Source organism: Podarcis raffonei, chromosome 6, assembly GCF_027172205.1.
Source record: "Podarcis raffonei isolate rPodRaf1 chromosome 6, rPodRaf1.pri, whole genome shotgun sequence".
Taxonomy (NCBI): Eukaryota; Metazoa; Chordata; class Lepidosauria; order Squamata; family Lacertidae; genus Podarcis; species Podarcis raffonei.
In genome coordinates, this window is record NC_070607.1 from 18,688,424 (window position 1) to 18,715,907 (window position 27,484).

The window sequence follows — 27,484 nt, forward strand, 5'->3', positions numbered from 1 at the left end:
AAGAGGTCTTCTTTTTATTTGTTAGATGTTAAATTTATGTAGGGGTTGAGCACTCTCTGTCCAAGAGGGGACCTCTTAGAAGATGCATGTCACAGGACCCATTCTGACAATATCACCGTGCAACTGCCCAGGTTTAAAACATGGTTCCACTGGAGAGAGGAGCCACTTCTGTGGATTCCTTCCTTGTGGTCCAGGGATTCTGCCATCATGCCAATAGCAGCAAGGAAGAGACATGCTGTGGAGTCTCCTACATTGCTAACGTGAGAATGGGGCTTAATTTAGGCTCCCCCAAAGTAAAGAAACCTAGACAGCATCTTAAAAAGCAGAGACATCACCTTGCCAACAAAGGTCCGTATAGTTAAAGCTATGGTTTTCCCAGTAGTGATGTATGGAAGTGAGAGCTGGACCATAAAGAAGGCTGATCGCCAAAGAATTGATGCTTTTGAATTATGGTGCTGGAGGAGACTTTTGAGAGTCCCATGGACTGCAAGAAGATCAAACCTATCCATTCTTAAGGAAATCAGCCCTGAGTGCTCACTGGAAGGACAGATCCTGAAACTGAGACTCCAATACTTTGGCCACCTCATAAGAAGAGAAGACTCCCTGGAAAAGACCCTGATGTTGGGAAAGATGAAGGGCACAAGGAGAAGGGAACGACAGAGGACGAGATGGCTGGACAGTGTTCTCGAAGCTACCAGTATGAGTTTGACCAAACTGAGGTAGGCAGTGGAAGACAGGAGTGCCTGGCGTGCTCTGGTCCATGGGGTCACAAAGAGTCGGACCCGACTAAACGACTAAACAACAACAAAGTAAAGAATAGAATATGGAAGGGTGGTTGAGGGAGATGAGTGGGACACAGCAGTCCAGTTAAATAAAAGGGAAAAAAGCAGAGCCATCTAGGCCCACAAAGGAAAATGGCTGGTGGAAATCAAGGCTTGGCTCTCCTATGGGTCCTGGAAAAGGGGTGGGGCACCAGCCACCTGGACTGCACTGCGTAGGAGTGGTCAGGGGAGCTCAAATGCTTCTGACAGCTGTTCATACCTCATGCTCTAAGGGGCTTTTGCACAGAGATCTTCTATGAACAGACTGAGCAAACCTAGGGTATTTCAGAGAAGGATGCTTACATTTCAGAATCATTCTACCATTTGAGTTATAAATTTCTATCATTTAAAAAGGGGGGGAGCAGTGGGGAAAGAAAATGCTTTAAATAATAATAATAATAATAAGCCACACACAAAAAACAAGAGACAACTGTTTTGTGCAGCCCTGTGTGCTCTTCGCTCGGATTAATCTAACAGGATTAAATATGGAAAAGAAGAGGGGTCTGAAAGCTCCTGAGGGATATCATTAGGGCAAATTGCCAAAGAATGAAACATGAGCCAGCCAGGGGAGGCTGGAAGATGCAGTAATACCAAGGGACTTGAATGTTCGACAGTTGGAGCTTCAGTAATGTGTGAACTGCGGGTTACAGACTCTGTTCACTGACACATAGAATGTCACTATTGACCACCGAACTGCCCAAGCTTGACAGCTATACTACAGGCAGCCAAAGATGTCATAATTCCACTGTTAAGCTGCCCATTTCTGATTAAATTTTGCTTCCTACTTCTAAGCCAAACAGCTGCAATGTTACAGAGTTGTGTTTCTTCCCCCTTTGTTACTTCAGATAAGTGCCATTTTAATTACTGTTTTCTTGCTAGAGATAATTTAATGTTTCAGCAAATGAATAGCTTGCCTTCCTCCCTAATGTTTATTCCACTGGCTGCATTTCCAATTACCTTCCTAAATAATTTCTGAAATCCTCATGATGCTCTATCATCATTAAGAAAGACTTTTTTTCAGGTAATCTTTACAAAGAAACAAATTGGGAATTTAAATATTAAAACTTTCACTAACTATAATCCAAAGAACCAAGCATGTGGCATAAGTCTTCACACCCAATATTTCTGGACTGTTTCCATAAGGAAGCTAATACTTATCAATATGTATCTCTGAGTTCAGCTTCTATTTCCCTTCCAGGTTTTCTCCTGGCCATTTTCTGCTTCAGTACTCAACTACTCTCTAACTCTTTTCCGTATTCTGGCTTGCTTAAAAGTGTTTCAGCCTTTTTTTAAATTTCTTGCAGCTATTCAGCTCCAGCTCATCGACTTCTCAACTCTGTAACTTCACAACTTTTCTTTCCTTCAACTAACAACATTCTCTAACTCAATATTTCTCTCAATACTATATTTGCACCAGTCCATCACCATGCAGCTCCCATTGAAGAATTTATAGCACTGCATCGTGAGCCTGGATTTGCATGGTTTCAGGGTGGGGTAGAGGAGCATAAGAGAACACAGGTTGCAGAACAGCAATAGCCATAACATGGGAGCAGAAAGGGAAGGACATTGAGATAGGAAAATTTGGTGTTTAAAAACAATGGGAGAGGTGTTTTTTTACTGGAAGATTTTATTACAGCTTTTTCATAATACAATAAATAAAGGAAACTAATCTGAATAAAAACAAGAAAGAGAAAAGGACTGAATAGACTGGGAGGAGAGGGAGACTAAAGGGTTGTTGTCTTCAAAAAAAGTTTTTTAGAAGTAGAAATAGTGGAGAAGTGTACAACAGAGAAGCCAACACAAAAAGCTAACACAACCAAGCCTTTCTCGATTCCCTTAACACTGTACTCAAAACCTATTTTAAACCACCACTTTTTCACTCTCAATGTTTTCCCCGCTCATTCTACTCAAACCTCTGCTGTTGTTTAACACTGCCACTTTTTTCCTCTCAGTGTTACTCCATACCTCCTTTATTCAAACCTTTCCCATTATTCAGCTGCATCATGTGTGATAAATAAACATGCACCCAAATATTATTTCACTCTTGGTATCGTGTGTTGTCTTCTACATGAAGTTTCAGATTCAATATAGTAAATTAAAGCAGGTGTTTTATTAACAAGCAAACACCTATGTATGTACAACATCCATCACTTAATCCTCTATAACTGACCAAGCTGTCAGGTCTTCTCTTAAGATTTGATTAATCTTAAAGATCTAGTTAAAAGATCCTCTGAAGAAGAGGGCTGCAGAATAGAAGAGAGGAGGAGGTATGGAAATGGGGTGGTCTGTGCGCAAGGGGTAGTTGAGAAAAGGAGCAATAAAAAAGAGGGTTAATGTGAAAATGGAGGAGTCCAAAGGAGTGGTTGCCAAAAGGAGGCAGTAGAAAATATGGGAATGGGGGTGAATATGATTAAGCCAATGTAAAAAGAACATTTCAGGAAATGTTGATGGGGTTCTGCACCAAATGCAAATGATAAGAATATATGATGGAATTGTGATAGCATTAAGGATTATTGGAATGATGTTCTGGCTATTACTAGAAGCAAATTATCATTCAGAACAACACTAAAACTATTTAAGTTTCTCTTAACTACGTTGACCATGTAGCTCAAATAACAATGGTTAATCTAGCAGCAGCAGCAAGAACTGAAGTGACCAGGAGGTGGAGAAATGTGGCAAAACCAAGTCTAGTCGACTAGTTGGGATGTTTTATTATAAAGGTTACACAGTTAATAAGATATCAAAAAAGAACAGATAAGTAATATTAAAACTTAGTATAAAAACTGCAATTATTTATCAATTTTTTGAATGCACAGTTTGAAACATTATCCATTAGGTGGATTGTTTATTGCTAGATTATATTTAAAAGGAGTCGTACTGACCTAATTTTTTAAAAACATTATCTGTATTATTTTTTTCATTTTTCATTTTCCAGAGGATTAGCTGTGTTAGTCTGTTACAGGAAAAACAACTAAGTCTTACAGAAGCTTAAACACTTTCATAGAATCCTAGAGTTGGAGGGGACCCTGAGGGTCATCTAGTCCAACCCCCTGAAATGCAGGAATCTCAACACGCCATCCCCCATCCAATTTGAAACCGTATCACACCCTGCTTAGCTTTGCAAATGTCCTAGCAGTTTTATTGCTGCACCACTAGAAGGTTTGCTTTTTTAGGACATTTATTCAAGACATTTTTATGCCACCCGAAAGTTCTTTGGTCGCACTAAAATAAATTAAATAAAAAACAAGTGAAAGACAAAGTAAAACATAAAAACACTTAAGGGGGAAGAAAGGGGGATATCCTATGCCCTTTTAAAATGTGTTTGTTTGTTTGTTTGTGTGGTGGGGGGCTATAGGGTTGTTCTTTTTGTTTTTATTATGTATTTTGTGGTTTTATATCTTGATTTTATTCTGAGACCCCCAGGTATAGGGCGGTATATAAATTCAATAAAAAGAAGAAGAAACCCACATAAACAAAAATACAATTTGCTGCTGCTCCCAAATTAAAAACAGAAGCCTAGGTTATTTGAGGTATTTAAGAGGGATGTGTTCAGCTGGCATTGGGTAGGGTGTTGGCAACAAAGATGGTGTCAGGCAAGCCACCGTGGGAATTCTGTTACATAAGATGGCTACGGTTCTACTGAAAAGGCCCTCTTTCTGGTCGTTGCTGATCTCACTTTATTCCGCAGGGGTTCTTAGAGCACGGACTCTCAAAGAAGATCTTAAGTTTGGGTAGTCAGCACTTTGAATTGGGCCCAGACACAGACTGGGAGCCAATGCTACTGACAAATATTGTCAAAATTGCCTAGTCACAGAGAATTAACCAATTTATTAACCTAACCGTAAGAGTAGGAAACACACTCCATTGTGTAGGAGGTTGGCAGCATTGGAGAGAGTCCGGATTCCCAAAGGCTAGTGTGCATTTAGCAGGAGAGATGGTAAAACTCATCTACACCAAAGCTGTGAATTTGCTGCAACATGGCAAAGAGCAGAACAGAGCCATCAAGAGAATCATGAAGCCAGGATGTGCGCTGTAGTGGCTTACAGGCGTACATAAAGAACACCCTTCCTTCAACAGATTATTCTGAAGTTTCTTCAAGGCTTTAGCGGAGTGTATGATGCTATATCTTTTTGTGAATCGAAACTCAGGTTTAGACTATCCAAGCATCCATGTTCAGCTCCCTGGTCCATACAGGTATAGGTTCTATGTATTGGTGGCAAAAATAAGTGATTTGTACTATGCTACATATAATACAATATATATGCACATACTCTGACATATGCAAAATATAAATGTATAGTTCCTAGAAGAACTAGGGCGGAAGCAATGTGGTTTAAATGTATGGTGTGTACATGACTTAAGAGACACCCTAAAGACTAACTATTTTTTGTGACTATTGTGACCTATTACAAGAACCTACTGTGTCAGATGCATGTTTTTAGAAATCTGATTCCAGCTACTACTTTTGTTTAAAGAATGATTCAAGATTCAAGAACTGATAAAAACTTCACATTGCTCCGAATTATTTTTTTAATATTTCTACAGCTGCTTTAGACATGTGAGATTTTGAGATCTATCCTGCAAAACAAATACACTCTCAAAGGTATCATCAGATTTTTGAAAAGATTTCAGCGCTCGGTGTAATACGTCCTGCACATCATCTTCATTCCTAATATAAAATATTTAAGTTTGTGTGTGTGGACAAAAAACAACAACCACCTTATTTTCTTTAAAGAACCAGGCACACACACACTGAATGAGTTTAACAGAGTTGAAAATAGACCATTTCCTTGGCAAAAGCAATTGTTTTGAAACTTTCTGGAACTGAGATCTACAATGTTGGGGGGGGGACAGCCCTAAGAACAAGCATGCCTGGAAATGACTGCCTGCTAGATATCAAATGGGGCGGGAGGGGGGGAATGGTACTGAGAAAAACAGACCTTTGGGAACCAATCTTATCGCAAAGCACAAGGGCTGCCGCTGCTGATATTATTATAGTTGTCTAAAGCATTTGATGTCATTGTTCAGTGCATTCTGCAACGCTGTCAGGTTTTGACTGGGAATGTTTTCGTCTGATTCCACCGTTACCTGACAAGACATTATACTGCAGTCTAATGCTAGAGATATGTGTGGTTTGATGTTGCACTCACAGTGGGTTACCACCAAAGCAGTTTCACCGAGCTGCAACCCTAAAGGGACACCTGAGGAGGAAGAGAATTCTCATTTCTGGCAGAGATGAAGCAGCGCATAGAAAGATGATATGTAGGGAGCCAACATGATGGGTTGGTGAATGTGGGACCTGTGCAGATACCTGATCTTCCCATGAGATTTTAGTCTGGAGGTGCAGATGAGAAGGAATAGAATTTCACAAAGTCTGAGAAACACCGATTTGAGATCCAAGTAAAATAACAATACTTTAGGTTGGGGGTACGTACAAGAATGTTTAGGGGAAATGGTCCTGATTTCAAAATACTTAAGAAATACTGATTCTAATACCAGTTAACATTTACTGCAACATGTTTACGTATTCATTAGTTGTACAAACACCAAGCATTTATCTAGACAGCTCTAGCAAATCCATGGATTAAAAAGGTAGCCTAAAGTTTTAATTCTTAATGTGACTACCAAACACTATTGCCTCCAGTACTATTGCTTCCAGCTTCAATGCTGATACTGCTATTGTGTTTGTTCATATGAAGCAAGCTTTTGCAAATCACATTGCTATTTGGGTTTTATCCAAGGGTTTTATCCAAGACAACTTAGTCTTCAAGTTCTCTTCAAATTCATACAATTCAAGTGAGCAATCTTAAAACAGTGTATCATTCAAGAACATTTCTCTATAGTCCTCAGCAGTTCCAAACAATATAAATTATTATGCTCAAGTACTCTCAGCAATTTTGTACAATCATATAGAACAGGTGTGAGGACTCCCTTGCCCAGTCTTAGTCTGCCAGAGTGCTCGAATTTGGCCCTGGTGGCGGTTTTTTTAAAAACCACGCCCACCTGCCAATCAACTGATGTCAGTCAGATGGAGTTGAGGCCACCTGATGGGTGGGGGTTGATTCTGCTGGGAACTGGCGCATGCAGTCAAACTGAGCATGATTTAACCACACTCACTAGCCAGAGGTCCACGGAAAAGCACAAGGCTATTTGAAAGCACTTTTGCAAGCGGCTGGGTACTGATCTTTAAACCACTGAAAACTGAAGATTTAAACAGCAATGCATAACTGTTTGCATAAGGGCTTTTGAACAACCTTGCACTGCACTTTGAAGTGCCTCCAGTGGGAATTTTTAAGCACGGCATCAGCTGATGTTGCTAGGATATTGAAAGGTGGGCAAGCTCTCTAGGGGTGGGGAGAGAAGGGTTCAGCCCACAAGCTAGAAAAGGTTTCCCCACCCCGATACAGAATATGGGAAAGATTTATAATGTCGACACATGAAGTCCATGATTTCAAAAACTAAATTCAAGAAAATCATCTGGCATCTAAGCAACTCTGAGAGCATGTCCAGAAATGGTAAACTATAATTTTGCTAGATGTGAAAAGGCCTAGGCTCCTCGCGGGTTTGTCTGTTCCACTCCCCGCTTTTCCTGCTGTGTCATTAAGAGGATTTCTCAAGTTTCGCATGCCATCTGAACTGCGAACTGTGGTTAACATTAACTATTCATATTTTAAGCAGGTTGGCTTCAGAAACCACAGCTTGACGTTGGTTCAGTTTAATCTAGCAATAATCACAGATCACAGTTCAGATGACATGGCAAGCCATGCCAGTTACAAACAAAACCTTAGTCATGTTAACTACTGTTGGTTAGTCCAGACAGTATGACAAATTTTGACTAAAAGCAGAAGCTTCCAAATTCCTGTCACCCCGTGGGGATAGGAGGGAGAATGATACCTTGGAACGGGGGTTGTGCTTTCACATCCATAGTTTTGTGTGGTATCCACATGCCCTTAAAGAAATATCCTGATGATAAAGTAATCTGCAAGCACTTAAATATTTTTCCTGTATTTGATAGACTACTTACTGTAGTGCTCAAAATCAACTGTACGTCTTTCTTATTCATGCAAATCCATCTACTTGATTTGCAAAACACCTATTATTCTACCTAAAACAAGATGTTCACACCTTTGCTTAATTCAGGAAACTTTGACAAAGTTGCTTTTAAAGCAAAGTAATTGTCTCTGCCTAATTCTGGAAACTGTCAAAACACCGCCGGCTGGATTATGAAGCTTATGAGAATGCTTAAAAACAACTCTTTCTAATTAATGAAGTGACCAGAGGAATGGCTTAATTCCTTAGCTAGTAAATAGGTTCCATGCTAATATGATGACTAAGCAAGGTTATCCTTCCTGAATATATTTAACAATCTCATTGTTAACATAATGTTACATTGTGTAACATTTACAGTATAACCTTTGTATTTGACTAAACTGCTAATATGCTACACAGTTAAATCTCCAAATACTCTTTATTGACTTTCTTAATTTTGTTTTGCGGGGATTCTACTGGCACAACAGGACTTCCCTTTCTCTCCCCCCCCAGCCCCAATGTCTGCTGAAAATCACTTCCAGGGGTAACCCATTTTGAGGGTGTGCAGGGTACTAGAGGGGACGGGAGACGAAATTCTGCTGTAAGCACTGAAATCCATTGTGCAGCAAAATTGCAGAGCTGAATATGGCCTACAGTTTTGGTGACTTCTTGTATGTGATTTCTGAAATAATTGCTACTGTGACATTCTCACTACCTCATTTTGCTCCCAAATACCTGAACAATTTTATCGCTTTATATTCCCACCCTAACCATCTTGTTCATATGATGTTCTTCACTACGGTTTGTCTTTCTTGAGCTGACTATCCCTGCTGTATATGTTAGATTGCATGTCCCTTGAACTGGGGAATGTCATACCTGTTCACTGTAAAGCGAACATGAATAGTTCTAGATAAAGAAAAGCAAATTTAATTTTAAAAAATCATGCTTCTTGCTCAAGCTATCTGTTCTCCAACTATATCCTCCCCTTAATTGATATGTTATTCTTCTCCCATTTCTTTGACAACACTGAATATTTACATATCTGAATTTTATTTCTGTACAAAGGGGTTCCTGCAATGACCTAAATTAAACTCTTTTGCAGGAGAGAGGAACACTTTAAAAATTGCTCCCGGGACCCTAGGAAGATGATATTTGGAACAGCATCTCAGTTAGAAGCAAACTGAAGACATGAACTTCTTTGCTTGTAGTTCAGTTAGTAAGTGTAGCGGCCTGTGGGGCTGGGCAGATTCTTCAACATCAACTTCTTTGGACTGGTCATGTTGTGCAGATGCCTGATTATCATCTTCCAAAGCAACTACTCTGTTCCAAACTTATAAATGGAAAGTGTAATGCTGGTGGTCAACAAAAGAGGTTTAAAGACTCTCTCAAGGCAAATCTTTTAAAAAAAAAAGTAGTATAAACACCAACACCTGGGAAACACAGGCCTGCGAGCACTCCAATTGGAGAACAGCATTTACCAAAGGTGTCATGGACTTTGAAGACACTCAAACTCAGGATAAAAGGGAGAAACGTGTAAGAGGAAGGCACATTTGGCAAACCCTCACGATGATCAACTCCTGCCCGGAAACCTATGTCCCCACTGTGGAAGGATGTGTGGATCCAGAATTGGCCTCCACAGTCACTTATGGACTCACTGTTAAGACCGTGTTCATGGAAGACAATCCCACTTGACTATGAGTAATCGCCAGAGAAGAAGAATAATGATCTTTTCTGATCTTTTACTGAGGGAATAAGTTAGATATCTGTCCAGATCTTCCAGTGCTGTGGCTTTCTTGTGTCTCTGACACTAAATCTTAAACTCTGACATACAGAATTTCTGATCCAAGATTCATGCCAAATTGAAACAAATGGAATGAACATTTCAATGGGATGAGGAGAAATAGGACAGTTAAAATTTGCACGCATAACATTTCTAGCTTCTGTACTACAGTGGAAAAATAAATGACAAGTGTGCTGCAAATAACTTATGGAACCAAGAGCAAAATTTGAATTATGCTGTGTTGGAAAAGTAAGATGCATATCCCACACATGACTGAGTGGAACTACACTGGGGAGTTTGTGACTCAGTAAAGCTGTTTAGATCATACTCTCATCTGACCTTATAATGTGAAGCCAATTCATGCAAATTACTGGATTTTTGCACTGGATTCTTGTCTTAAGACAGGAGTACAGTAACAGAAAGTTCAGAACCTGCCCTCTTCCTCCCCATTATTCCTCTTCCACACGATCTGAACAGAATGCTTTTTAAGTCTCTCTGTGTGTGTGTTACACACTACTTCTGAAGTGGGAGGGTAGGTCTGATGCGCATTTTTAGATCTCCAGCAGTCAGAATAGCAGGTTCTAGATCTGAAATATTTCATAATATATGCAGGCCTCTGAAGACTGCTCCTCATAATAATTTTGAGACTCAAGATGAATGAACTTTTGGCAAGGTACACCCACCTCTTATTCCCTACCAGTTGGACACAGGGGTAACTATGATGGAATTCATCTTATTAAACAGTAGATTTCAAGAAAGGGAAAACACACAGCAGGAAGAAACCATAATAAATAAAATCAAATAAATAAATGATGCAATGCAGCTAAATGGCTGGCTGGCTGGCTGACTGCAAAAACGTTGTATGCAGGTTCAGTTCAAAAGCTGATGTGATCCAGCGGAGTCATTAAAGTACAAGGAACTTTTCCAAGAATTTGTGATTTGAAATGGAATATGAACTCTTTGCAGCCTGGTCCACAGCCAGGCAATAAGTCAAGCTTGGAAGTCTTTTTGAAGGCTTCCATCCCCATTAACAAATAATACTGACGTAAGAAACAAGTTATTAAAAACACCCAAAAAAGGGGGGGAGTAGTGGGCTTTCTTTATATTGGTGCAGGAATATGCAAAACGGCACAAACTAGTTTGCTCATCAGTAATCTCTTACTCATGATGCTTACACCAGTGTATCCATCTTGACTATGAGTCCTAGAAGACCTGTTCCCTGCCTTGACGGCCTTTATGAATTAATTGTTCAGTTTGGTTGGGTACTTTGTGATACATAAAGGTAAAGGGACCCCTGACCATTAGGTCCACTCGTGGCCGACTCTGGGGTTGCGGCACTCATCTTGCTTTATTGGCCGAGGGAGCCGGCGTACAGATTCTGAGTCATGTGGCCAGCATGACTAAGCCGCTTCTGGCAAACCAGAGCAGCGCACGGAAACGCCGTTTACCTTCCCGCCAGAGTGGTACCTATTTTTCTACTTGCACTTTGACACGCTTTCAAACTGCTAGGTTGACAGGAGCTGGGACCGAGCAACGGGAGTTCACCCCATCATGGGGATTCAAACCGCCAACCTTCTGATCGGCAAGTCCTAGGCTCTGTGGTTTAACCCACAGTGCCACCCGCATCCCAATTTTGTGATATGTGTCATTTATTGTTTATGACTTTTGCTACGTTTGCAATTGTGTAGATTGTGTTGTAAACAGCCTCAAGCATGGTTTTAGCTATCGAAAGGTGACATGCAAATAAAACAATGATGGACATGTGTACTTCCTGGCTCTCACATGAGGATGTAATGTGCAATCTAGCTCCATGTTGACTTGGAAGGGATTCCTACAATGGCTCTTCCAATTTTTCAAGCCATCCAATTTGTAGGAACGCTGATAGAAAAATCACTGTAGTTGTGAACAAGCTGGGTGAAAGGTTAACTTATCCACAATGATGCATTTCCAGGGATAGGTGAAATAGGGATTACTAGGGCTTTTTTGTGACAGTATTCACAGGTACGGAGTACTGACGGAGTCTTTTTTTGTACCCACTGCACTCTTATGAAGGTATCAGTACTAGAACTTCATTTTTTAAAACCAAAAAAAAGGACTGGGAGTTCCTTTACTCGTAGCCTTTTTGGGTCAGTTTGAGAGTAAAATGCCTACATGAGCCTTGTCCCGTGTATAGGACAGTAATATATATTATGAGAAGCAAGAGTTCCTTTTATCTGCTTTTACTTAGTTATCAGCAAGCTACTCCAGCTACTTTTCAGGTGAGGAAAATAAAAACCTTGGCAACTATAAACAATAAACTACTGCAGAGTACAATGCAACACATTCTAAAAGAAAATGGTAGTGTTCCTTTTGAAAGCAACAGAAGGAAACCATCTGTTCAAAGTCTAAATATTTAATTTATGCTCACTTTTTTAAAACAAAAATTTTTGCAAAATAAGGTGGCAACCATCTATAAAGCAAACAACAACATATTTAAATAAGTGCATAAATATTTTAAATTACCTCAGCAGGTAAGACTCAAAATACACTTTAGGGCCTTTAGAATAGATTTCCTTGAAAATGATGAAATCGTAGTTAAGCCAGGCTGTGGACCATAAAGCACTTTTTCAAAGGACCCCACATTCAGAAATTACTTTTGAATGACACAAGCAAACGCCTGGAAGGCACTCCATGAAATTCAGAACACCACAATCCTACGACACTGAGGCACATATAAAGGAAGTCTTAATGATTCAAAACAATGATGCTAAATATTGTGGGGATGCGGGTGGCGCTGTGGTGTAAACCACTAAGCCTTGAGCTTGCCGATCGGAAGCTTGGCGGTTTGAATCCCCACGACGGGATGAGCTCCCACTGCTCGGTCCCAGCTCCTGCCAACCTAGCAGTTCGAAAGCATGTCAAAGTGCAAGTAGATAAATAGGTACTGCTCTGGTGGGAAGGTAAACAGTGTTTCCGTGCACTGCTCTGGTTTCGCCAGAAGTGGCTTAGCCATGCTGGCCGCATGACCCGGAAAAACTGCCTGCGGACAAATGTTGGCTCCCTCGGCCAGTAATGTAAGATGAGCGCCGCAACCCGAGTCATTCGCGACTGGACTTAACTGTCAGGGGTCCTTTGCCTTTAAATATTGTAATCCTTTCTGTGTAAGGTTTGGGGGGGGGGGTTGTATTTACAATTTTGTTGTATAATGTGCAACCTGCCCATGTAGAATGTCCACTCATCATTGCTGCATGTCGCTGGCAGACGAGAGACATTCCATGCAACTGCACAGTACACAGTCCATTTGAAATCCATTGTATCATCTTGGTAATAGCAGTGTATTGGTGTCTGAGCATGGGGTATTTAAAATGTGTTTACAGTTAAAATCGGAATTGTTTATACTGAGGAAGTAAGTGTAAATCAAACCCTGGTCCTTTATCCATCAGTGAAATGGGCAATTTGTGGATGATGAACTGCATGCGGCCTGCGGGCCCTTATATTTTGATCTCAGCATGTATTCCATTTTTATTGCGCGTGACCTGGTAGTATTTATTTTTAACAACTCAGGCTACACTAGCAAAAAAAAATAATTCTCCACTCTATGAAGAAGCTATGTACAAATATGGGGTTAAAGAATGTGCGAGACATATTCACATACCCAATGGCCCCACCCTCAAACTCTACACATCGGTCAACCCTGCATAGAAGAGCCAAGCAATGTGTGGTCAGAACGGAACGGACAGGCACAATCCTATTCTGCCCCTTCCCATATACTGACTGCCCCTACATTTAGTCTTCTACCCAGGCCTCTCCTCTACCGGCATCACACAAACTGGACTGGGCACAAAGTCTGGGGGATCTTCAGGTCAGAGTACTGTTTAGAAAGGAAAGATGGCTCACCAGGGGTGCCAACTTGAATGAAACATTGGGGGGGCAGGTAAGCCCTGCCCCACACGATCGATTACATGATGTGTCACACACACGCCATTTGAATGGTAATGCTCATTAACTGAGGGGGGCAATCCCCACAAATATTTTAGGGAGGGCAAAGGGACCTCAGCCCCTAGGAGTTGGCAATGCCGGATTAAACCCCGTAGAGTTCCCTAGACAGTCGAAATCTTGGGGGCCGCCCTCACATTGAACTAAAAAAGCTTGATTGTAATTTCCCTTCAATATCAAATAAATTGTATTTTGATGCCTTGTAGCGGGGCCCCTAAAAACCATGGGGCCCAAATAGGTGCCTACTCTACCCATTTGGTAGTCCGGCACTGGAGGGAACAAAACTGTAGGGAACAAAAGTCACTTATCCCTGTTTTTCAGCACTCAGTTGAGTTTTTAAAGCATTCAAAGACAGCATTTTGCTGGAAAAAAATCAGATGCAAGTGAGTTTCAGTGACTCCTCACAAAGAATCATTCAATACAAGGGTGGTAATAATCAGCATGAGGATACTCTATGAATCACTAGGACAAAGTACCACATTAGGGGATCCTTAGAATCAGCTGGAAGACGAGCATGATGAAGTACAATGCAATTATGGCAAACCAAGAGCGTTTTGCGTGCCCAAGCATCTGGTCAGTTGTTCTGCTGCCTTCAAGTGTTTTAAAGTCCCTAGGCAGCTATAAATAAAACCCCACGTTTTGGAAGGGAATTGGAAGAAATATATATTATTTACACATGTGGGCTAGTTAAGAGTTATGATGCACCATGATTTAGCCTAACCAAAGGCGCAATCATCACGGATCCACTGGGGATAAGGGGGTGTTTGCTCTTCATGGAAGGCAAAGACAGTGAACATTTCAATAACTCCTCCAAAACAATTTTGAAATTCTTTTTAGCTCGCCTCCCGATTCCTATTTTGCAGAAATGAAAAACTCTCCTGGATTATGCAGGTGGAATGCAAGTGCAGCTCTTACAAAATTATCAGTCCAGCGTTAGTTGAAACAAATATTATTATTATTATTATTATTATTATTATTATTATTATTATTATTATTATAAAAGGAGGGACGAGAGACAACATTTCAACATCTGCATTAAAGTATTTCCACCTGCTTCTATAGCAGAGGCCACAAAACAGGCACACACTACTTAACATATTACTGACAGAATGATGAGAAAGCTCCTGTCAGGCACGGGCCAGCCGGGTGTTGGAGACAAAATGCACAGCCCCAGCTGACTAGTTAGAGAAAGTCTGGAGAGGTACAATTATAGAGGCATATGACAAGCCTTCATGCTTGACTGACTTGAGAACCGATGACATGGCATTAAACAGCAATTCTTCCTACCCAGCGGTCACAAAACAGCAATAAGTCAACTGATGCACCGTTGTAAAATCATGATTTATTCCTTTGCTTTGAATACACAAGACTACAGCACGATGTTCTGGTAGACTACCACTGCAGGTTCACTTGGGGCCCAAACATCCAGGGCTTGCCTGCCTACAGCAGGCATAAAATCAATGTTCTAGCACTGGTTTCCCGAAAAAAGGTTTCCACACTAGCTTAATTCACACTGCAAGTGCAATACAAAAAGCTGCATTCAAGCTGTTATATTCTCATACCTTTTTAAAGTGCTGAGTGCATGCAGGACGCTTGTTTGTATGCATATTTTCATTTACAGGAAGATGGAAATAAAAGAGAAATGCAAGACAGAGAAACAGATACAAAGTAAACGTTTTACCTATGCAAAAGGCAACCGTGTATTTATGTAAAAATGCATATATGTAAATAAAGAACCGATCGTTATTTTGTTACACTTACTTCTTTCCCCATTAAAATAGTTTGATCACTATATGCTGCACTCTCCAAAAACAGAACCCCCTTTTTCATTTCTATACATATCAGGATTAGTCCTTTAAAACCACAGGGTAGAATGAAATGGCAAAGGTGCTAAATCTTTAAAAAAAATATAGTGATTTATAGATTCAGAGAATTTTCTATCCTCCACAAAACAAGAAGAGTAAGGAGAGCTTGAGAGAGAGCTTGAATTATGTCTTTTGTTATTGGTGCAACTGCCCTTAGATAGTGAACCGAAACAGAGCTGATAACTTGGAGGTGACATCACAACTCAGTCTGCATGAACTGTCATAAACACTTGGTATTAAGTTAACCTCAAAGATAAAAGGACAACTCCCCTAACAATAGAATGGATTTGATAACACTATTTTCAAAGGAAAAGGCGCTTATTCAGAAAGCAAAACTCTAATGCAGGAGTTACATTTTCACTGGGGATATATAGTCAAAGTTTGCTTTATTTTATGCAAGTGGTAACCATAAAAACAAAGGGTGGTATCCAACTAAAGTCTACTCAAGATAGATCCACTGAAATTAATGGATCTAAGTTAGTCATGCCTATTCATTACATGGATCTACACAGAGTATGACTCAAGTTGGCTACAACCCATTAGAATCAGAGAATATGCAATACAAAAGACTAATTGAGGTGGCTTGGCTGTTAGTGCAAACATGAAACACAATTTTTAATACAGAAATATAAAAAGTGGACCAGAAGATAATATGGTTACCACCTTCAAAAGAAACCAAAGCACAGTTAATTGCAAACTTCTGGGTTTCATTCCTCATGTCATAAAGGGGCTATGTGTGGGCAAAAGGTTAACTCATATCCCATCTTAATAAGCCAATATTTCTTCCTCCAAACTTAGCCAAGATACTCCTCATAAGACTCTAAACTTAACTAATTTTTAAAAAATTCTGACACTGGTAAAAGTGCAGAAATGCAAAATAGATAATCGGCATGCTACACAGACTTTCAGTCTACAGTCTGTGTAGAAGAGTGCAAAATTAGGATATAATCCAGTTACTACTTTAAGTGGTAACTCTTAATGGGTCCTAGATGGGATACATGAACATTTGATATTGCCCTACATTGATGCAGACAACAGTTCCATCCAGCTGGAACAGTGTTTCCTACTATTACTGAAAGGATCTCCAAGATATTAGGAGACTAATATATATTTTTATTTCTCTGAAACGGAGATAAACCTGGAACGTCATGCATGCAGTCCATGTACTACAGCAAGGTTTACCTCGCCTGGGCTGGTTCACTCCAGCAGAGATCCCTCCGTGGGCGTCTGAGCATGCGCAGATGCGATTTCCGACACCGTGGAAGTGAGTCCACACACCGCACTGCACTGGTTTAGAACAGCGTGCAGGGATTCGCTGAGCAGGCAGCTCAGTTCAGGGGTGGCTCGTGGGCCGCTTGTGGCCCAAGGGCCTTAGGTTGCCTACCCCAATGTACTATGATACAGGTAAAGGTAAAGGACTCCTGGGCAGTTAAGTCCAGTTGAATTCAATTATGGGGTGCAGGATCTCCGCTTTCAGGCAGAGGGAGCTGGCGTTTGTCCACAGACAGCTTTCTGGGTCATGTGGCCAGCATGACTAAATCGCTACTGGTGCAATGGGACACACTGTGACGGAAGCCAGAGAGCACAGAAACGCCATTTACAACACACACCCCTTTGGAAAACAGGAACAGTGACTGGTGCTAAAAAATTCCATGGCAAAAAATGGCACTACAATATTTCTACAATGGTCAATAATTTCAATCACAAGTAGAATTGCAATTTGAATACAGAGGCCTACTACCTGAAATTCCTTAAATGTAGCTAACAAAGTTGTTGTCAGGCTTTACTTCCCATTAGCTCCAGCCAGCACAGCCAATATTCAAGGATGATGGGGGTTATAGTCTAACAACATATGGAGGACACCACGTAAGATACCTCAACCTTAAAGGAAGGAGCCACAAAACAAACCCTGGACCTTTGGGAATGCCCAACATGATGCATATTCAGAGGGTTGCATCTAATCAAGCTGCAGATTTTCACTCACACAATGAAACCTCCCCTCTCTTCTGCAGTCCCTCCCCTCCCCATCCCACACATGCACTGTCAAAATCTGCTCCCAGGGATTGGGAGGCCTTCGGAAGCAGATTGGGCAGAGACAGAGAGCAGAGAGAGGAAAAGTCCAATTGCAAAACCAGAAATGTGCCTGTACAGCATTAAGATACCACCAAGAGGGTGGTTCTACTCTAATGGAAATTTGATTGCCATGATTGACATCCTATACCCTTTTAAAATGTGGCTCTTTTTGGGGGGGTGTTATTGGGTTGTTTTTATTTTGAGTATATATGTTGTGGTTTTATATCTTGATTTTATTCTGTGAACCACCCTGAGACACACACACACACACCCCGGGTACAGGGCGGCATATACCGTATTTTTCGCTCTATAACACGCACCCGACCATAACACGCACGTAGTTTTTAGAGGAGGAAAATCCATAGGCATGCCACCCGTAGGCATTCCCTCCATAACACGCACAGACATTTCCCCTTACTTTCTAGGAGGAAAAAAGTGAGTGTTATGGTGCAAAAAATACTAAATAAATTCTAATAATAATAATAATAATAATAATAATAATGTGCACTGACTCTACACTCACTCTGCACTGGTTACACTGCCGACTGATGCAATCCGTCTACATGACAGTTGCCCTGCATTAAGTTGTTCCTGCTGAAAAAGGAGCTATTGGTCGAATTGCACTTCAAGAAACTGAAGCCAAATCTGAACTGCAAGACTGACTGATATAGGCACCCTTCACCATGTAAAGCATATTCACAAGTTCAAGAGGGGCACTTCTGGTTGTCCCTAGACACAGGTCAGAGTATTATTATTTTTTTTGTTTGACCCACCGCTTTCCCCTGGAAAACGCACTCTTTCCCGCGGAATCAGAACCAACAGAAATCCACAGAGTCAATGGATTAACAACTGGCGTACAAGCTTAACAAGTGAATGACAACTATAGTCAACAAATGGATGTTGGACTTATTTTTATCTCTTGAAATGAAGAATGCTATTTACTCAGCACACACTCGTCCCTGCACAACAAAACTTCAGAGTATCTCAAATTTCAAAGCTTTCAGCACATTTGAATGAGAGCTAAGCACCAATAAAGTTGTTGACTGTATTTTGATCATTCAGTGCAAGATTTTATTTGTTCGTGCTTTTAAAGCCCTGCTCTTGCTATCTATAAAGACTCAGATAGTAATCCTGCAGAGTTAAGCAGCTCAACTGAGTTTAACCTCATAAATTCCATTAAATTAAAGGAAATTAAAATTAGCTTGTGTACAGGCTTGCCTAGTGTACATCCAGATCAGCTAACAGTGCAAAACTATTTTTGTACTATTTCTGATTATACTGAACATACTGTAAGTGGTTTTGCATTCAGTGAATCATTTGAACACACCTATTACCAGACTAGAAAGTATGTCATGCAATAGATTTGAAGGAATCCTAAGTAATATATTTCTATACTTAACAGACAAAACTCTGCATACACAATGATGCGCATTGGCTTGAAAGCAATGCTGCTTGCAACTTAATTGAGATGGGTGTAGACCTGTATATTACACCCCATGGGAAAGGATAGAACAAAAAGTGGCTATCAAAAGATTTAGGCATGGCTGTAGAGTTAAAACATGGCTCTCTTTATCTCTGTGCCATCTGCAATGACATAAGAAAGCCATTTCAGCATAGGCAGAAGCATAAAACCTGTAATAAAAAAGGCTATTTGGAATAGTAAGTTATTATCAGCCTGAAGAGCTGCTCCAAAATCAGAGCTATTACAGTATACGCTCCCCAAACACTACTCTGCAACCAAGATGAATTTACCTATTACCAGGTTTAGGATACTAGCTATTATCATGCCCCCTTGATTTCTTTCAAGTAGCTCCAATGGAATAAGCCACAAGTGAATAATAAAGATCTTATAATAGCCCTTAAGAATTCTTTATAGGGTGGAAGGCACAGAAATGAACTCTAGTGAGTTAAAGAACTCTCATCTCCGGATAACAAAAAATAATTAACCTGACTTAATGTATCTGAGAAGGCTTTATATAAATCAGACTTTTGTGCTTCAAGAGTCAGATTAAAACCATATATTTTTAAAAGTATGTAGATATTGTCTCATAAGTACCTACTGAACATATTTAAATCTGCAAGGGTCTTTTTGAGACGCTCAATGTATTCTGCTTGAAAGAAGTGTGAAGTACTTACAGTGCTTAGTTTGCTGGAGGTAATAATGATGCGTCTCTCGTGCAACATGCTGGCATAAAGTTGCAGCATGTTGTTCACATCCACAGCAACAAAATATTCAGTAAGATTTCTCTGTTTAATAAAGAATAAGTACTGTTAACACATTAATAGTGGTAATTGAGTGGAGCATAAACTTATAACTACCAATTTCCCTGCTGAAGGGGGATTTTTAAAAATCTCGTTAAAGAAATATGTCTGCACAATAAGCATCTTTAACTAAAATTTGTCACCTTGTTATCATTTGCAATATTAAAAACTGTGCTTCAAAATATTCAGATTTCATTTTTTAAGCAAGACTGCCCTCCCTCACCAGTTTTTTAGTTTAGCTTATTAAACATAACCACTTCTTAAACATTCATGCCTGCAAACACACACACACACACAGAATGAGAGCGATCCTTGCATCCACTGTGGGCAAATGATTGTTTTAAATTACATAAATGGATATACACTAGTATATGCAAATCCCCAGCACTATGGAATTGAAACAGTCTGTGAAGGGAGAAAGTGGCGGGTGTTGGGATGTGTAAATGAATTAAAGGAGAATAAAGCCATGGAGGAGAGAGCTGAACCAGTTTATTTTCAGGTTCTATACAGCCTTATAATTCAGTGGGTATGTGCTAAATATCTCATCTTACCCCCATATAAATCTTACAAAACTTACACTTTCAGGTACTGTTGGTAATCCAGTTAGATCAGGAGTAATGAAATACGATTGCTGATCAAGGAAAGGAAAGGAAAACAAAACAAAACACAGAGTTATTGGTCCTGAAAGTGATAACAGTATTATAAACTGCTGTTTATGTAGGCTAGTTAGCTTTTGTTCTTGTGGCAGAATGACATGATTAGTAAAGTAATCAGGAGCACCAGATAGTTTGATTCAATAGACCACAGGCATGAAATACCCTTTTCAGAAAAGTGTTTGTTTTCTAATGAAATCACAGTTTTGCTAATTCCAATTTTACAAAAAACACAACAGCGTATATGTAGAGCATCATCAGTGTTAAAGAGTATGTGACAAGACTCTTTTCAAACCTTGGAGCTGAAGGAGGAGAAAAAATCAGGAGAACAGGAAGAAAAATAGAAGAAAGGGACCATACATCCAGTCGCTTCTGTAGCCGCTACTGCCCTAGACAGCAGACACCAGATCCCCACCTGCACTATACATTTAAAGCAGTATCATGCCACTTTAAACATGTCTTCCCCCAAAGAACCCTGGGAACTGCTGTTTGCTACTGGTGCCAAGTATTGATAGGAGACCCCTATTCTACTCATAAAGTTTCAATTCCCAGAGTAGTTTAACAATCGTAAGGAGATGGAGGGGTGTGGCCTCATTTTCATAAAGTGGAATAACAAATCCTGCATTCCTAGCTACAATTTTCTTCTTGTATCTCCCTTGTTCATAGATTGGCAGCTGGTGGGGGGCGGGGAGCCTGTACTCCTCACAGGGTTGAATATAGCCTTGGGCTTCCAGTTGCTGATTGTTACAGAACTGGGTTCATTCTGTTAAATATTTACAAGCAGGTTGCAAAACAACCCAAGTCCCCCCCCCCCAATAGTTTATGAGAAATGTAACTTAACAAGGTTCTGCATGCATATTTTAATGTGATCCGCAGGAGGTGTCAAAAGCTTCACTAGTCCACAAGCATGGACAATAAACACAGTGTATGAGAGTATGAGGCCTCCAGCTGAAAAACTGGCTTTTAAAAAAAAATGTTTTAATTAAAGGTTTTCTTGGGTTACAGATATACATCGTCTCTATTTCTGACACTAGTCACGATCACCATGAAGAAGTGGACCAGCACTGTATGTTGGGAAAGCAATTCCTATTCTAAGGAAAAACATTATGGGATTACCAATATGGGCAGAAATCAACTAGTCTGTTCTTATCAAGACAATGGAAGAGATTAGCAGGTGAGGATTGACTAAGGTGAGGGTTGGTCCAACTTGAGGATCCCGAAACCACAGGAAACAAAGGTGTGTAAGGTCTGCCTCTTCCTTACTCTCATTCACCAACTGCCAATTATTGTGAACAGCTGGCCTGCTCTGCTTCTCATGATGGGGAATGTGGAAGTTGCATTTTTAATTGTAGCACTGATGGAGGTACATTCTCAGCACAATCCCACACATGTCTACTCTGAAGTCTCATTGAAATCAATGGGGCTTACTCCCAGGTGAGTAGGTAAAGGATTACAGCCTCCGTCTACAAATTAAACTCAGGACCTATGAGAGAACAAGCATCACAGAAGCTCTTAGCTAGCCTCATAATTGTGAATGGGGAAAATGTTACTAGACTAAGACCATATTAACGGGATCTAGAATTTTGTACTAAGGAAAGGACCTGGGTAAGTTCATTTATAGCTACTTGTTAAAGTAAGGTGTTTATGCCACTAGGTCTTTATTATCCTGGTCCAATTATAGCCTTATTGGGCAATTCTGACAACTAACACGTTTTTCACATTCAGAATTAGTTGATAGCTAAATAAAACACGAGGAATGGTAGAAAAAGAAAGAATTAGAAAAAAAATAACATTAGGAATGTGTTTTATAATCCAGTACATGTACAGAATGACAGAATTCATATAACATAGAAAAAGGATAAATTCAGATATTATGAAACCAAGAAAGCACCCCAAATTCTGAAAAATATTTTCTGTTTATACTATTCTTATACTTAAAATGCTTATTTGAAGATGGAGGGGGGAATCCCAAGGATGCAAAACCCTTAAATGTATTTAAATTTCAACCTGACATTCTTCTTCAGGGATATTTACAAAGCTGAACATTAAAAAAAATGTCAGATGATCTTCAGATAGTCATCACTAGCAAAAATAACTATACTTTTATATTATCTTTCACTAGTTAGCTTAAACCCTTTTAGGTTTTTTGTGGGGGGAGGTGAAATATAGGATTCTTTCCTATCATCATCATCACCACCACCTTTCTCACTTTTTTGGTGGGGTGCAGCCCTTCTTTTTCATTTTGGTGGATAATTATTCAACTTTTTTCTTCTGAGGAGCTAGATTCAGTCATTAAAAAACAAAATATTCAACCTCTGCTGAGATATTATGATAAAAACGGTATGTACCACTGAAATATCTGTAGAGATATGATGTTAAGGCATTGCTCACATGCCGCCAACAGTGCCAAGTATAAATATATTCAGTGAAAATAATACGTTTTTTATTCCTGTTCTACAAAGAGGCCTTCTCAGAAATTCGTAAACAGTTGAAAGGCATAAAAAATATTTTTTTTAAAACAAAAAGTCAGTAAGAATAAACTATTGTCACTCTATTAAATGTAAAGAGGATATTTAGCATACAATTTGCACATATACTTCCAATTCTGGTTTAGTCTAAACAGAAAATACATTCAAGAGTTTTTTTTTTCTTTTATACCAGAGCTGCAACATAATAATTTCTCAGGGGACATTTATGAATCACTTGCAATCAACAGAGACATCATTTGGCAGGCAATTATTTCTTTCAAGAGGGGCTATGAGTAGCCAGAGCAGTTTAAACTCACCGCCATTAAACAAGGTTGATTTTTCAAAACTTGCTCACTTGCAAAAAAGATCTCGTTGTTCTTTTTCCAATATTAGAGAGAAAATTGAACAAATTCAAGTTTTGAAACCAAAGAACTGAGTTTAACTTGCAAAGCTGCACTTTTCTGAAATAACTTGACTCCATTCTCTTTAACATTATGTAATGTTTCAAAGGCAAAAACAAACAGTTCAATCAATCTACCTTGTTGTTTTCAAACTTTACAATATAGGGCTTTTGGTTTGTAAGGTGTAGGGTGTGAGGTCATTTTCTCTTTTTCTTTACAGAAGAAACAGAAATGGGAATACCAAAGATGAATGAGGAATTATCACAGCAACAGATGGAATGGCAAAGGACTGAGCTATGTATTGAAGTAATTGGGCATATATTCAGGCAAATATCTGAAATCCTTTCATTACATGCAGAACTGCACATATAAATTAAAGCTGTGCCTAGCAATCAGGATCAGTTGTTTTTTTAAACAACCAGCGATGATATCCTAGGAACAGAAAGATGCATTAGCAACTAGCAAAGTATGATATCCGTTGCACTGTTAAGTTTAAACTTTTGTGTTCATAAATGTCCATATCTTTGCATGTATACTCTTATTAGCGGTGTGTAACATGGGTTTCGAGTTTGTTCCGCAACAATGGTACTCTACAACATGAGCACTGTGTTTCTCAGTTCCTGCTAGGTGCAAATTTTCTTAATGAATATCCAACTTTGCTTTCATGCTGGTTCTGGTTCATCCGGCCAAATGGCTGCTTACAGAAAGTTCCATTTTCAGAGTATTTTATGTAAAACTGGTGTTGATGTGTGAGCCTCAGAGAACACAGCTTGGCATCCAGATCCCCAGAGGAGTATATGGCAGAGACAATTAGAAGGGGAAAATGTTTTTACTACAGCACCAAGCTAATTTATTGGACTGACTGAGTGCTGTCAAACATGGCATTCCAGACTGCCAGCTTTTCAAGCACTTTTCAAAACCTAATTATGTAACGTCTATTAGAATTGTGCAGATGATCATTTTTGTCTGAATAATTTGTGCATCAACAAAGCCAGTGTCCATGCCCTACCTGCATCCCCGAGCAAATTAAAGATTGGTAGCTTGCAACATAGTGCTTGCTAATATTGTGCGCCATGTGATTATGTGTGTAGAACAAAAGAAGGGGAGGGCAGTAAAGCCTACTGATATTGATATTATTTTTATTCTGGATTGTATCCAATGTTAGTCCTACTCAGAGTAGGCCCACTAAGGTCAACAGACCTTACTCACATAGGTTTATTAATTCATATGAGTCAAATCTAGATACAACTTTTTTATTTCTAACCCACCCTTCAACCATAAGGCTTCTGGGGCGATCCACAAACAATTCATTAAAATGCAACACAGCAACATCACATAACAACCATGAAACCAACATCGTAACAGTTCACAAGCAGAAGAAGCAAATTAATTAAGTCAGTCATCTCCATAAGTCTTGAAGAAAGAGTGACATATTGACAATGGAAAACAAGTAATGGGGGTGACAACAGTTTCTGCAACAGGAGGAAGTTCTACATCCAGGGTGCCATAACAAGTATGTGTGTTAAGGTTTCTAAGGGAGATATGCCAGTGAAAAAACAGTAAGAAGTACAGTAGTACCTCGGGTTATGAACTTAATTCGTTCTGGAGGTCTGTTCTTAACCTGAAACTGTTCTTAACCTGAAGCACCACTTTAGCTAATGGGGCCTCCTGCTGCTACCACGCCGCTGCTGCGCGATTTCTGTTCTCATCCTGAAGCAAAGTTCTTAACCCAAGGTACTATTTCTGGGTTAGCGGGGTCTGTAACCTGAAGCGTCTGTAACCTGAAGCATATGTAACCCGAGGTACCACTGTATTTTAAAACAGGTCTAGCTAGCCCCCTGTCATCACACAGTGGATGTCAAAACACAACCCAAACCAACAGGCATGGGCTTTTTTATTAATATGTTGCCTTATCATAAAATATCATACAAAACACAAACATTAAAAACAATACAAAACAAGAATTAAAATAGGAACAAGAAAAGCTGGAAAATCAGGCAAGGAACCATGGAGATACTGAATCTGTGTCATCTATCCAGCTTGGTGACAAGGACTAGACTTCTGGGAGGTCATGTTCAAATGAAGGCTGTGGCTGTTACTCATTCTACTCCTGCCTTTCCCAATCTGGTGCCCTCCAGACATTTTGAACAACAACTACCAGCAGTTAGTATGTGCAACCCCTAAGTCATATAAAGTCTCCATTGTGCAAGATTGTATGCTTGTCCATAGATCCTAGAAAAATAAGAGCTCCTTCCTGTGGTACAGCAACTGAAGAGTGCTGTTCTCCTGGCAATGTCCATAGCACAACCTTTTGGAGCTACCTGCATCTGGACATCAAAGTCAAAGATTTGAAATGGAACCTAAGAAACTTGTGACAATTAGTCTAGTGTCTAGAACAGCAGGGGATCCACGTGTGGGTTGGGACAATAGCACGTAAGCACAAAAATGGTGTACAATATTAGCTCATGTGTGGCGTTTAGAAAAGGGGAAAGGGGAAAACATGCCCAGATATTGAGTTGGGGGGATGTCAAAAGCCACCTTAACAATTCCCTTAGTAAATTCCTGTGCCTCCTTGGGGAGATCTGCCTCCCACTTTGAGAGATGTGAGAATATAATTTGGATACTTTATCATGGCATCAAGCTCCCCAACTTATGCAGAGTAAATAAAAAGGGCCGTTTTTGTTGCTGATTATTATTAATTGGTATGAGGCTCTGTAATGAAGACAATACCTACCAAATTTAAGCTGATCGGAGTATTTGCCTTTGGCACAGAATGCGTATACCAGGTTTCTAACAAGTCATTCAAGTCATCTTCCTATAAAAAAAAAGATTTAAAAATGTCTATTCAGTAGTTATATAAACCATGGTCACCGTAATGCAGTACTTCAGATATGTACACAGTAACAAATGAATTCTAAAACTCCTAGTAATTTAAACCAATATCTGATTTCTCACCTCTGCAAATCCTAATTGAAGCCCTGCTCACTCTTTGGTTTTACTGCTTTTCTAACTCTGTCCCCTCCGGGTCTTCTCTCCACCTCAATCTTCTGAATCATTTCTTCTCCCACACCTGAACCTTCCTACTTCTCTTGTCCTGCTTTCCAAAAACCATGCTTCTTCTACCTCCTCCTTTCCCAGGCCTTTATTTCTGCCCCACTTCTTCCTAGGAATCACACTGAAAGTATCTATAAAACAAATCACATATTGTTCTACTTTTATCCCATTATCTGGGCAGCAGGTTAAAACGACCCCAGTTGTCCTATCATTTCTTTCTATAATATCTATTCTATAACATTCCAATAAAGCAAACCTTATAAAAAGTCATTCCAAAATCTAATGAAAATTGGTACATAACTGTAAAAAAACAGATAAGCAAACAAATTGCAGTGTCAATATTATAAGAGACAGAGTCCTAGTTGGAACTAGGACAACAAAGCTTGCTAGCATCTTGAATGTTTGCATTTATATTCTGTGAACGCATGCCAGAAATCCATCATCTCTCCAACTTGGATTAGCTTTAAAAGAGGATTAGACAAATTCATGCAGGAGAGGGCTATCAATGGCTACTAGCCATGATGGCTATGATCTGCTTCCAGCAGCGCTTCTGAATACCAATTGCTAGAAACCGCAGGAGGGAAGAGGGCTCATGTGCTTGAATCCTGCTTGCTGGCTTCCACAGGCAACTGGTCGGCCACTGTGAGAACAGGATGCTGGACTAGATGGGCCATTGGCCTGTTCCAGCAGTTTTTAACAACTGAGTGCATGAAGAGAGAATGATATCATGCTCACTGACCCAACCTCCTGACCTTCAGGTGACCAGCCATTGGGATGAACTGAACTTTTGTGCAGAGAGAAAGCTGCACAGATATAGCTTGTATGTACATAGGCTGTATTCGGTGAATGTGTGAAAAGAGTTTGTGTGACTAACAGTGAACACATTGGTGCATTTTCAACACAGCGGTAAACCCACTCCAGTATTTGCTTGTACAAAATAGTAACCATCACCTTTATAACTGGTTTCCATTCCACTTTCTATTCCACTACCATGCTACTTAGATGACTGATATAGCCATCATTTTGGTCCAGTTCCATCCACTTTGGCAAGTAGGTTATTTCTTTTTTAAATGCTACCCAGTCAAGACGGGTGGAGTACAGAC

The 27,484-nt window shown here is 39.8% G+C and overlaps 1 protein-coding gene across 3 annotated transcripts in view; it reads right to left on the reverse strand.

The window, feature by feature from the left end:
* The window catches only part of DENND1B (DENN domain containing 1B), a 170,085-nt gene that overhangs the window by 59,053 nt on the left and 83,548 nt on the right, over window positions 1-27,484 (reverse strand). For 2 of the 3 annotated variants that reach the window (XM_053391487.1, XM_053391486.1), the window contains exons 7-10: window positions 26,062-26,142; window positions 23,244-23,303; window positions 20,383-20,436; window positions 19,680-19,790 (exon numbers count right to left, since the gene is read on the reverse strand). In XM_053391487.1, the coding sequence (XP_053247462.1) occupies window positions 19,680-19,790; window positions 20,383-20,436; window positions 23,244-23,303; window positions 26,062-26,142 (306 nt within the window). The remainder of the gene's footprint in view (window positions 1-19,679; window positions 19,791-20,382; window positions 20,437-23,243; window positions 23,304-26,061; window positions 26,143-27,484) is intronic. The other variant, XM_053391488.1, reaches the window with a different exon arrangement.